This window comes from Neomonachus schauinslandi, chromosome 6, assembly GCF_002201575.2.
Source record: "Neomonachus schauinslandi chromosome 6, ASM220157v2, whole genome shotgun sequence".
NCBI classification, from domain to species: Eukaryota; Metazoa; Chordata; class Mammalia; order Carnivora; family Phocidae; genus Neomonachus; species Neomonachus schauinslandi.
The window spans coordinates 66,569,412-66,582,358 of record NC_058408.1 but is presented as its reverse complement, the minus strand read 5'-3'; the positions used below and the strand labels follow the sequence as shown (position 1 = coordinate 66,582,358).

Below are 12,947 nucleotides of genomic sequence, written 5' to 3'. Positions count from 1 at the left end.
GGTGGACCTAATCCCTTTAGAACTCTCTGTTCCCTGGGGGTTCTGGGTAAAATAGAGAAATACAGATTAAAACATGTTTCATTTGTTCATTAGAAAATGCCCTATCTGGGTTGGGAATACACAACCCATACTTGACCCTACCACAGGCCCATTCCACAGAGCTCAGCCCAGATCCAGTGACGGTTTAAGGAAACAATGACAATTTGGCTTCCTGCTCTTACGTTATAGATTTGACAGAGGTAAGTGCTTGGGATATTGTCACATGAACAGAGAAGACGGGCGGGGGCTACCCAGTTGCCAGGGAGTCTTGACTCTGGGAAGCAAAAATTAGGAGGCAAGCTGAATGGACAGAGAGCTCAGTAGATGGCACAGAGCCTTTGCCCATCAGCAGCAACCCCCGGCTCTCCCCATGCCCTACAACACCCCTGATGCCCACAAAAGCCAAGTCCCCCCGTGGCCACGCCCCACACCTAAGGCTCCAGCTTCCGGGGCACCGGCGCCCCATCCCAGGAGCAACTACAGCTCTGCACCCTCATGTTGGGCAGGCTGACCACCTGGGGCCTGGGCCTGCCTCCCTCCTCCACAGGGACGGTCATGGGCAGCGAGGCCGTTTCCGAGGCGATGCACTGTGGAGGCCCCAGAAGCGGCCACTTGAAGGGCAGGGGCTGCCGGCAGGCGCCCACGCACTCGTAGGCCAGGAAGCCCCGGGGGCTCCAGGACCCAGTTCTCAGCCCACTTCATCCCCTGCAGGTCGATGTACATCTCCTGGCGGCAGCAGCGGGGGGCCTCCGACCCAGGCACCTCGGGGTCACAATCGCCCTGAGCTCTGCGCGGGCAAGGAGAGGCAGAGGTCAGCAGGGAGGGCCCGGGGCGGGGGGGCATCTGGGAGGAGCTTTGCCACCCAGTGTTCATTATGTTCAAAAGGATAAGGATGGGTCACTACCAACAACCAAACGGTACATCACGAGAGCCCTTAGTCCTGAGACTGAAAGGGACTCTCCTGCGGGCATTCACTCCCATGGCACCCTGAAAAGTCCCACTCGGACTGAGCTGGCCTTGGGAGTGGGGTCCCCCCGTGCGGCCCGGGCGCCTACCCGTAGGCCCCCAGGTCCAGCGTGTGCAGCTCCAGCTGGGGCTCGCCCTGCCTGGCGCCCGCCGGCCCCTGGGAAGCGAAGCGCACCAGCTTGTGGGCGCCCGCGGCCCGCGGGCCCAGGTGCTCCGTCTGCACCGTCACCTGCAGGAGCAGGGGCTGCCGAGGCCGGCTCAGCTGCTGCCAGAAGGTCACGGCCTCGGTCATGTCGAAGGCCTTCCAGCCGCTGTCGTGGAGGGACACCAGCCTGCGACGGGGCGGCGCGGGGACGGGGGCCTGAGCTGGGGGCTGCGGGTTCACCCTGGGGAGCCCCCCTGCCCCCACGCCCGCGCTGGGACCCCCGCCCGCGCCCCTCTCCTCCCCGCCCCGCGCTGGGACCCCCGGCCCGCGCCCCTCCCCTCTCCTCCTCCCGTCTCCTCCCCCCGCGCTGGGACCCCCGCCCCCTCCCCCCACTCCAGGACACCTACTTCCCTGCCCCCCCCCGCCCCCCCCTGCTGGGACCCCCCCGCCCGTCCCCTCCCCATCCCTCCTCCCCCGCCCCCTCCCCGCTTGCAGCCCCCACCTGGAGTCCACCAAGGAGGTGCGGTTGGAGCTGTCCTCGCGGACGTGCAGCCACTCGACGGTGACGCGGGCACGGGCGCTGTGCGGGGACAGCCGCTCGAGCCTGCGGAGCGCGGCGCTGGGCACCGGCTCCTGGAAGAGGCGCAGCACGGCCCGCACCAGCTCGCTGTTGGGGGGCAGCCGCCCCTCCATGCTGAACACCAGCAGGTGCGTGGAGGCCTCCGACGCCAGCCACCTGCCCACCACCTCTGGGGACAGGAGCAGGGTCAGGAGGCCTGTACAGCACCAGGGCGGCTGCGAGGGGGCTGGGCCCCCGGCCAGTGAACAGCATTTCCCCAGCAGTCCCCAGGGAGATGCCAGGGAGAATGTGGGGGCTGGGGCTGCCCCTCAAGTGCACAGACATGCAGCCTTCTTTTCTGTTTGTTTGAACATTTTACTTCTAAGTAATCTCTACGTAGGCCCAGCGGGGGCCCCAACTCACAAACCCAAGATCAAGAGTCACACCCTCCACCTGCTGAGCCAGCCAGGCGCCCAGACCTGTAGCCTTCTTTGGGCAAAGGGCACTGCAAAACGGGGGGGCAGAGAGCCCTGCCATGGAGACCTCTGGTGGCCGGCTGAGTGTCCTAAGAAGCAGAGCAAGAGCCTTGAATTCCTCCCATCTCCCTCCCATGCCCGGGGAGATGTCCCCAAGAGGAGTCCGGGGCCCGTGAGCAGCTTTAGCGGGGCTACCGAGTCCGGAGGCCAACGGTGGGACGTGTTCCACACCCTCCCCACACGCCCCGTGTCCCTAACCCCTGAGCTCCCGGTTGGCACCCTGACAAGGAGCGGGGCGTAGCCGCAGGGAGGCCTCACCTCGGAATTTCTGGCTGAACCTCTTCCCTCGAGAGCGGGCGCCGTGGCTGCGCTGCAACAGGGCCACGTACTGGGCTGTCACGTGGGCAGGGGTGACCAGCCCGTCAGCGTCGCCCCCGTCTAGGACGGGCACCTGGCTGAGGTGCAGCTGCCGCAGCAGGCTGCCCCGGATCTGCTCCCCGCTCAAGGCGGCCCCGGGGCCGGGGAAGGGCAGCGCCCAAAGAGCCCAGCACAGCCACAGTGGCCGCATGGGGCCGCGCACGAGCCCGAGCCGCGGAGGCGACAGACGTGTCCCCGGGGGCGGCTCCGGGAGGGTCCTGGCTGGCTGTGCTGAGGGTCAGGCTGGGTCGGCTTTATAGCCAGCCCTGGGCCGGGCCTGGGGGTGGGGGGAGCCAGGCCACACCCCTCGGACCTCCTGGGAGCTCAGCGGCCAGGCGGATCCAGGAGCCTGGAGGAGGGGGCTGTCTAGAACAGGCACAGAGGCTGTCTGGCTTGTGGACAGCTGGCTCTCTGTCCAGTGCCCATGAGCTTCTGCCTTGCTTTGGGGGGCCTGACCAACGGACTTTAAAGGTCTGAGTTGTGGAGGAGAGGCCGTGATCTCATTCCCATCTCATCTGTGCCGGATTCCCGGTCTGCCCAGGCACAGAGGCAACTGGACTCCCTGGTGTGTGGAGCTGGGGTCTGGTTGCTGGCTGCAAGAAACTGTCCCCCCACCACCAGGGCTCCTGGATTCAGGACCCATCCTGTGGGCAGCGATGAGCATCTGGCCTGGTGCCCTGAGGGCTCCGGGGGCTGCTGAGATCCTGGGCTGACCACAGTCGGAAACCACTGTTCTCAGGGTACCTGCCTAGGCCAGGGAACCTGTGATAATTTAGCACCAGTGGGGGTGTGTCCAATAAGGACCCATCTCTCCCTCTCTCTGGCTGTTCATGGATTCAGAGATTAGAAGTGGAAGAACCAGCCGGTGTATCGCTCCCTCCAACTTCTGAGCCAAGACAACCGAGGCTCAGAGAGGTGACCCCTTCCTGACGCTCCCACAGTCGCTGATGGCGACTGCCTGCTAGGTAGTTGGGCGAGGCCAGGAGAGCCCAGCTTCTGAAAAGAGCAGGAAGATCAGGCCTTCCGGGGGCCAGCCCAAATCCTTCCGCACCCTCCAGCTCTTCCCAGCTAGAGTCCTGCCTGACCCCAGAAGCTGCCAGGGGGGGACTCAGTCCAGTGATGGGGCTGGGCGGGGGTGGGATCGATCCCCCGCTTCCCAAGGATTTCTGCAAGGGGTGGCGGGCTTGCAGGTGCTTGAAGAGTTTTACTGGGAAAATGAAACACCTGGGCAGTGGCCAGGGGTAATGCTGCCAGATAAAATACAGGAGACAGTTGGGGACATACTTAGACTAATCATTTGCTATTTATCTGAAGTCCAGATTTCACTGGGAGTCCTATATTTTGAGTTGCTAACTCTGGCAGCCCTGGCCAGAGGCCCAAGAAAGCCGGTGTGGATTGGGAGGTTTGTGACAGTGGGCTGATGGACTGTCCGGGGGCTGGACGGCAGTCCCCACCCTTTGTCATGCAGAGGAAGGAGCCCCTCGTCCTCATCCTCGACTTGCACCTGCTCTGGGTCTGGCCCAGATCTCCACAGGGTCCCTTGGCAGGAGATGGAGCCAGATCTTGTGTCGTGAGGGAGTGGGGGATCAGTACTACTGCCCGAGCACCAGTTTGGACCTGGCCCTGGCCCCAGAGCTGAGAGCACCGTGGAGGTCAGTGGGCCGGCGTGGGGCGTGGGCCGCAAACCCGGGGCCCAGGTAGTCCTGGGGGCTGAGGCAGGAGGGCAGGTGAGTAGGGCCATGTGCCCACCATCACCCCTTGCCCTTCAGGCCAGGATGTGACTCCAGGCGGAGTCCAGGCTGCCAGGTGAGGGCCACGAGAAAACGTGGGGTCAGAGGTCATCCTCAGCTTCCACGGGTGGGCCACTTGCTGGACCTGGCCTGGGCTCAGAGCCAGAGGGGACCCTGAGGTCGGTGAGGTTGGAACCCAGGAGCGGCTCCACATCTGCATCAGAGCCCAGCATCTGGGGGGCTCCAGGGGGGCTCCCGTCCCCTTCCCGTTCAGGGCAGGCACTGCGGTGGGTGTTCCAGGGACGCCCTGAGGCCCAGCCCCAGGTCGTCCCAAAGACAACCTTTGCAGGCCGTCCCAACCCTGCACCCATCAGCCTCCCGGACCCCAGGCCTGGGGGCCCATGTGGCCCTTGGGGTCTCCAGACAAGCTCCTGGCTGGGCCCTGCCCGTCCTCCCTGGGGCTCCCTGAGCAGGAATAGGGACCCATGTTTCAGTTCACCAGCCCCTTCCTGGCAGCTTTGAGCCCTGGGCTGTACCACTCAGGAGCTGTGTGTAATCGGGTGAGTTTTCTACCCTCTTCAACGTGAGTCTCCTCCTATAAAATGGGAACAATGGACTTCTTTTTTGCAAGGAACTCCTCAGTATTAATCAAGAGGTCAGCAGAGTGCCTGGCACAGCCCCCTGGTATACAGTAGGTGCTTAATAAATAGCAGGAGTCTTTCACAGTGCTACTAATTTTTACCCTGTTTTACTTTAAGAAAATTAAGTTAACAATGTTTCTTAAATCTTTTTACAATTAACACCCATAGTTCAAGAGTCCAGGGTGCCCAGCCTGGCTCCTTCTCTCACTCCTCATCTGTCCCTTTCCCCTCCCCCGAGACGGTCTGTGCTCTGCAGAGACATCTCTCCCCAGCGTGCAAATCTTACAATCTGATCTGATCGATACCTCTTTCTGAAGTTGTAATTGTAATTTGTTGTTACAATGTTGTCTCCGCCAGTTTTGGCCCCCACTCTCCTTGGCCCCTCCAGCCCCGCCCCTGAGCCAGTGCTATCGGTTTAATTGATACAAAAGAGTTTTCTTATTTTCTCTGACACCATAGCCTCCTTGAAATCAGAATTTATCGTCAGCCAGGAGACAGCTGAAACAAATTTGTACAACCTTCAGATGACGCTTGGTGTCTTAGTCTGCTCGGGTGACCATAACGAAGATCACAGACTGGGAGGCTTAAGCCACAGAACTGGATTTTCTCCCAGTTCTGGAGGTGGGAAGGTTCCAGCAAATGTGGTTTCTTCCGAGGCCTCTCTCCCCTTGGCTTGCAGGTGGCTATGCTCTCGCTGTCCTCACACAGTCGATCCTCTGTGCACGGGCACCCCTGGGGTCCGTGTGTCCAAATTTTCTCTTCTTAGAAGGGCACTGGTCCAATCGGATGAGAACTCAGGCCCATGACCCCATTTTCCCTTCTTCACCTCTCTAAAGTCCCCATCTCTGAGTCCAGTCACATTCTGAGGTGCTGGCTGTTAGGATGTCAGCATATGAATTTGTGGGGGATACACTTCCGTCCTGGTCAGGTGACGAAAGCTTCAGCAGCAGAGGATCTTAGGTTTGGGGAAACACTGTCGTTCTAAGGTATCTTTCAGAGGTAATGTTGGCAAACATAAGCACATGCATTTTGTTCTTTCTTTTATATTATATATTTTTAGATTTTATTTATTTATTTGTTTGTGCACAAGCAGGGGGAGGAGCAGAGGCAGAGGGAGAAGCAGGCTCTCTGCTGAGCAGGGAGCCCCATGCGGGACTCGATCCCAGGACCCTGAGATCATGACCTGAGCTGAAGGCAGACCTGTAACCAAATGAGCCACCCCAGCGCCCCATCCTTTCTTTGTTAAACTGAATGATTAGCATACTATACGTACTGTGTCTTTTTTTTTTTTTTTCATTTAACAATATGTCTTGGAGGGGAGCCTGGCTGGCTCAGTCGGAAGAACACGCGACTCTTGATCTTGAGGTTGTGAGTTTGAGCCCCATGTTGGGTGTTGAGATTACTTAAAAAAAATCTTTTTTTAAAAAAAACCCAAACCAACCAACCAAACAAAACCACAATATGTCTTGGAGAATCTTCTATGCAGTGCTGCCTCATGCTTTTGTTTTACTTTACTGCTACATAAAATTCCTCTGTATGATGCAGCATAATTTATGTAACCAGATCCCTCTGAATGAAGTTCACATTGGTCCCAAGTGTTTACTGTTACAAATAATGCTGCAATAAACAGCCTAGTATAATAGGGGCCACTTTATACCTGTATGAATGTGTCTTTTGGATAAACGTCTACAAGTGGATACACTAGGCTAAAGAGTATATATAGTTCCCTCTCTCTTTTTTATAATTTCTTTCTTTCTTTTTTAAAAGATTTATTTATTTGACAGAGACACAGCGAGAGAGGGAACAGAAGCAGGGGGAGTGGGAGAGGGAGAAGTAGGCTTCCTGATGAGCAGGGAGCCCGATGCGGGGCTCAATCCCAGGACTCTGACATCATGACCTGAGCCAAAGGCAGACGCTTAACCAACTGAGCACCCAGGCACCCTCTCTCTCTTTTTTTAAAGTAGGCTCCATGCCCAGTGCCAGACTTCTGGTTTCTGCTCAGGTCATGATCTCGGGGTCCTGGGATCAAGCCCCAAGTTGGGCTCTATGCTCAGGCAGGAGTCTGCTGGAGATCCTCTCTCTCTCTCAAATAAATGAAATCTTTTTTTAAAAAAAGCAGAGAGCTTTCTCTGGCTGGTAGCAGAAGAGAAAGTCAGATGGATTCAAAGCGTAAGGAGCGTTTGACACATAGTAGCGGGCATGAAAATGGAGGGGCCGCCTGGAGGGAGGTAGGCACCCTGCTAGGGGCAGAATGTTCCCCCCCATTCACACGTCGAAACCTTAATCCCCAGTGCAATGGTGTTTGGAGGTGCGCACCTCTGGGAGGTGGTTAGGTCATGAAGGTGGAGGCCTCATGACGGGATCCGCGCCCTTATGTGCAGAGAGGGCACAGCAAGAGGCATCTGTCTGCAGAACTGGAAGGGGGCTCTCACCGGAACCCCACCACACTGGCACTCTGAACGTGGACGTCCAGCCTCTGGAAGTGCGAGAAATACATGCTGGGTGTTGAAGCTGCCCCGTCTGTGGTCTTTGGGTCCAGCGACCTGAGCTAAGCCATGCCCTTAAGGAGCCAAGAGGGGCTCTCAGCCCACAGCCAGCGAGGGAAAGAGCGCAGCCCTCCAGGCTGAGGAGCTGGACCCTGCCAGCAGCGAAGTGAGCTTAGAGCAGTCCTGCCCGCCAGACACCTTGACCTCAGCCGGGTGACCCCTGAGCGTAGACTCCAGCTGAGCGGACTCAGACCTCTGACCAGCAGAGCCATGGGACTGTTTGGAGCAGCCCAGTGTGTGAGCATTTGTGAGGTGGGGAGGAAGATGTCCGCTTCTTTCTCTATAGACTTCTGCCCCGCTGGGATTTTCTTCTAAATTTTTTATTATTTTTAAGTCCTCTCCATGCCCAACAAGGGGCTCGAACTTATGACCCCAAGAGCAAGCATCGAATGCTCCATTTACCCACAGCCAGGCACCCCTGCCCTGGCGGGATTCTTGACATTGAGAACATTTTCAGGCATCACTCGTTTAATTTTTTAAAGAGCAATAAAAAAAAAAAAAAAGGACTCACCTGGAAACAGGTCCCTGATAAAATAAATGCAAACGGAAAAGCAAATTTCAAAACAGTACTATACTGTGATGACATTTTAATTTTATAATCTGTGTTTATACAGAGATCTCTGTATAATCCCATTAGAGATTTCTGTCGGCCTGCTTCCTTCCCTGGGGATGTTTACATTTTCAGCCTTATTCCCATCCTGAGTAGCAAGCCGGCTTTGCCCCCTTCTTGAGGAATTCTGAGCCTTTTCAAACCCGGTGTAGAGGGCCACAGGGCCAGGCTGTGGGGGAGCCACCAGCCAGGATCCCAGAATGACACACAGCCCCTAGAAGCTCCATAGTCTGTGGGGTGGGAATGCAGGGGCGACTGACCATTCACTCGGACAAATAAGGAAAATATTGTATGTAGTGCTTTAATAGTGCCGAGCGAGGAAGAAAACCATTACAGCAAAAGAGGCCACTCCACAGAGGCGGCTGGGGGGCCAGTGAGGAACCCGCCGAGGAGGAGAGGGGAAGAGGGCCATGGGACACAGGTCCTCGCCCAGCGAGGCACACACCCCAGCAGCTACAGGGTCTGGAGTTTGGAGGCTCCCTCGGGCCAGACGGCTGTCTCGGAGGGGGCACTTCGAACTTGGGGGGAATGTATGGGGGTGGAGGGGTGGCCTGGACATGCTCGAGAGCGGTGGCAGGAGGAAGGGAGCCTCCCACCACGGCTGCAGAGCCCCCTTTGGCCCTTTGTCTCCCACGCGACAGTCTTGCTTCAGTCTCTGAGCCCCTAAGTACCTGATGGGGGTCAGGAGGGACTGGAGGTGGGGGTGATCAGGCCCCATGTTCAGAACCCACCAGAGTCCCAGGGAGGCTGCCATCCGGTCCTGAGCCATCCCACGGACGCTGTCCCTCCCCACTCCTGGGTCACGGAGGCCGGCTCGGGGCTCCCACACGCTGGTTGATCTCTGGCAGACGAGATGGGGCCATCCCAGGCTCCTCGACCCCCAGATTCAGGCTGCCAGTGTGTGGGGAGCCGCCGGGAGCTGCCAAGGCCACCAGCCCCCAGTGCTTTGTCGACGCCACTGCAGGGGGGCGAGGGGACCCGCCTCAGCCTTAGCACAATCGGGAGCAGGGGTGGACATGCGTGGTTGCACGGTGACCCAGCCACTCCTTTTCCAGGACCTCCCATCCCGCCCTGTGTGTCCTCCATGAGGGCTGGGGGCAAGGAGAGCACCTGGGGGGGTGGCGGGGGGACTGGACCACAGCAGGACGTCCAGGCAGGGTCAGAGCCCTTCGCAGCCTAGCTCTGATGAACTCGCGGTGCGCTTGCGCCTCCCCCCACCCAACTGTACAGATGTATCTGAAGACCTTGTCTTCGCGCTTCTTCCGCCCAGAACCAAAGCACACAGACCCGGCAGGAACTGATTTCAGCGATGACAGGCGGGACAAGTAAGGTTTACCAGAGCCGAGTAACCTCACGACCACACCTAGGAGGTATGCACGGAGGCTGAGCATTTGCCTCGGGCCATTCCCAGCGCGTGGGCAACATGGGGCTGACACAGGCTCTGTCCCCGGAATAACAGTGCCTACCCGAAGGTGGGGCTGTGTGTCACCAGGGCTGCTGGTCTCTGTCCCCAGCCGCACCGACCTCCTCCTCCGCCTCACACCTCCAGGGCGCGGCTACTTCCCAGCAGCCTTCCTTCCCGCTTGAAACAGCAGACTTCCCTGGGTCATCCTCAGCCTCCATGGGTGGGCCACTTGCTGGACCCGGCCTGGGCTCAGAGCCAGAAGGGATCCTGAGGTCGGTCAGGTTGGAGCCCAGGAGCCCAGGAGCGGCTCCACGTCTGCATCAGAGCCCAGCATCTGGGGGGCTCCAGGGGGGCTCCCGTCCCCTTCCCCCACTCGCCTATTGGAACGGCCGAATTCCGGAACACTGACACTACGAAATGCTGGCGAGGATGTGGAGCCACAGGAACTCTCCTTCACTGCTGGTGGGGAAGCAAGCGGGTGCGGCCACTTTGGGAGACGGTATGGAGCTTCTTACAAAACTGAACCTGCTCTTACCGTACGATCCAGCCATCATGCGCCCTGGTATTTACCCAGAGGGGTTGAGGACTTCTGTCCACACAAACACCTGCACATGGATGTTTATAGCAGCTGTCTTCATAAATGCCAAAACCAATAAGCCGCCAAGACATCCTTCACTAGGTAAATGGATTAAAAAACAAAATAAAACAAAACAAACCTGTGGTCTATCCACACAACGGAAGATTATCCAGCACTAAAAAGACATGAGCTATCATGTCATGAAAAGACATGGAAGACTCTGAAATGCGTATTACTAAGTGAAAGAAGTCATCTGAAAAGTCTACGTGTCGACCATGTGACATTCTGGAAAAGGCAAAACTATGGGGATTATAAAAAGATCAGAGGTTGCCAGGGGCTGGGTGGGGTGGGGGAATGAATGGGGGGACACAGAGGATTTTTAGTGACAAATGCACACCATGGTGGGGTTGTTGATAGCCGGGGAGGTTGAGCATGTATGGGGGCAGGGGTATCTGGGAACTCCCTATACTTTCTGCTCAGTTTTGCTGTGAACCAAAACTGCTCTAAATAAAGTCTATTCAAATAACCAAAAAACCAAAAACCAAAACACAACCAAAAAAAACACAAAAACCTCCAATGACTTCCTACTACACTTTGGATAAAACTCAAATGTCTTGCCTGAAAGCTCAGGCTGACCTGGACCAGGCTCACCCTCCTGCCTGTTCCTGCTGCCGCTCTTGCTCCCTGACAGCCTGTCACACGGCCCTTCTCATTGTCCCCAAACCTGCCACGCTGGTTCCACCCCAGGGCCTTTGCACTAGCTGCACCCACTGCCTGTAAGGCTCTGCATCCTGACCTTCACAGGGTTCGCTAATTCTTGTCATTCAGACCTCAGATCAAACGTCAGGTCCTCAGAAAGCCCTCTCTTGCCCTTTCATAAAATCCGTGCATCCCCTTCCTGCCCCTGCCAATCGAGATCTCTCTTATCATCCAGCTTTATTTTCCTCTTGCTACTTAGTCCTATCTAAAATTATCATCTTTGGGGCGCCTGGGTGGCTCAGTTGGTTAAGTGACTGCCTTCGGCTCAGGTCATGATCCTGGAGTCCCTGGATCGAGTCTCGCATCGGGCTCCCTGCTCAGCAAGGAGCCTGCTTCTCCCTCTAACCCTACCCCCTCTCATGTACTCTCTCTCTCTCATTCTCGCTCTCTCAAATAAATAAATAAATCTTTAAAAAAAAAATAAAAAAATAAAAAAATAAAATTATCATCTTTATCTATTTGTTTGACTGTGGACTACCTCCCCATTAGGATGTAGATTCTCCATGGGCTCAGTGACTGTCCAGCCTGTTCGCGGCTGTGTCCCTGCACAGAGAACAAGGACAAGCACTCACGGTGGATACTTCATTGATATTTGTTGAATGAATAAATGGATCAATGAATTGAAAGATGGGAGTTTTAGCTCAGTGCAAACTTTATGAGCATCTCGGGATCTCAATGTCTTTGTAAAACGAGGGAGATAAACTGGATTTTCCTTCCAGCTCCAAAGCACTGAGAGGGAGAAGAGGTGGTTGGGCTTCCCCCCGGACAAAGCCTTGTCCGCATGAGATGCTGCAAGTTCCCTCCAAGGACGGCCTCCCCCGGACCAGGAAGGTGGCAGCTCCCCAACAGTGGGCCCCCTGCCCCGGAGTCCTCGGAGCACCAGGCCCCTGCAGACAGTGAGCTCCAGTGTGGATGGGAAGTGTCTGCACCCGCCCAGGAGCCCCTTCCAGCAAGGAGCGGGGCTCCCGGTCCACACAGTGGCCCCCGTCGGTTCTGGGGTCCGGGGCTGACCCTGCACCTGCAGGAGGGCCTTACTGGGGAGCTGAGCCCCACTCCATTTCCTTCTCAGGAAAATAGCTCTTCATTTCAGTGTTTGGTCTCCCCAGGCCCAAGAGAGGCTCTGGCCCCCTGAGCACTCTGAGGGGCCCTCGCACCCCCAGGGCATCTCCATGGGACAGGGGAGAACTGTCAAAGAAGCCAAAGGAGAGGCCCGGCCCCCGCCCCAGCCCACCCCACCGCAGACAGCCATGGCCAGGCTCCAAGCAGGGGCGGGGCAGGGGAGACAGAGAATGCCTTCATCATTACAGTGAGAGAGGAGAGCCCAGAGATGGGAGAGGCCCAAGAGGCTGCAAGGGTGCCCACGGGGCAGGGGTGTCAAGTGCTGACCCGGCCTTCCTGATCAGTAGGGCGGGAAAGGCCCCAAGGGGAAGCTTGCTCCCATGCCTCGTTCCCACAGGGAAACTGAGGCCTGCTGAGGTCGCCTTACTTGCTGAGGGAGGGTTAAGTTTGGAGTCAAACCTCTCGGTCACAGGATCCCCCCACATTGCCAACTCCGGGCCCCAGTGAGCCCTGTGTCCCCTGCATGCTCCCCCCGCAGGCTCGGTGCCGTGGGCCCACCGGGCTTTCCTTTGGGAGAACAAAAATCCAATTAAAAAGCTGCCTATTTCTGGCTCAGCCTGGGAGGCTCTGCTCCTCGGCTCTGTAATTAAGAATGGAGTAAGACGTAAAGGGTGGGAGGGACCAGTCTCTCGTTTCCCACAGGGGGCTTCAGCGTCCTGCCTGGGGACCCTGAAAGGGGATGGAGGCTGAGGGGGAGGTGGGAGGCCCCACCTCAGATCAAAGCAGCAGGCTGCCCAGCCCGGGAGAGAGCGTCCCCAGCGCCTTCGGACAGCGGTTGGCCGGGGTCGGCCCGGGGTCGGCCTGAGCACCAGCTAAGGGGGCCAGCACAGGCACAGCCAGGACCAGCGCGCTGTGGGATCTTGGGCAGCCCAGGACCCTCTCTGGACAATGAGGGATTTGACCTGCACGGTCTTCACATCCTTCCAGCGACTCTGGTGCTAGACCACGGCTGTCTTCT

The 12,947-nt window shown here is 57.6% G+C and overlaps 1 protein-coding gene across 1 annotated transcript; it reads right to left on the bottom strand.

The window, feature by feature from the left end:
• Positions 1 to 402: 402 nt before the first annotated feature.
• On the bottom strand, positions 403 to 2,753 carry LOC110571363 (left-right determination factor 1-like). Its single transcript, XM_021679462.2, is given in 5 exon segments — positions 403 to 704; positions 706 to 826; positions 1,095 to 1,337; positions 1,653 to 1,899; positions 2,504 to 2,753. Coding segments are annotated over 5 exon segments (1,095 nt in total). The 3' UTR covers positions 403 to 470.
• Positions 2,754 to 12,947: the final 10,194 nt, after the last annotated feature.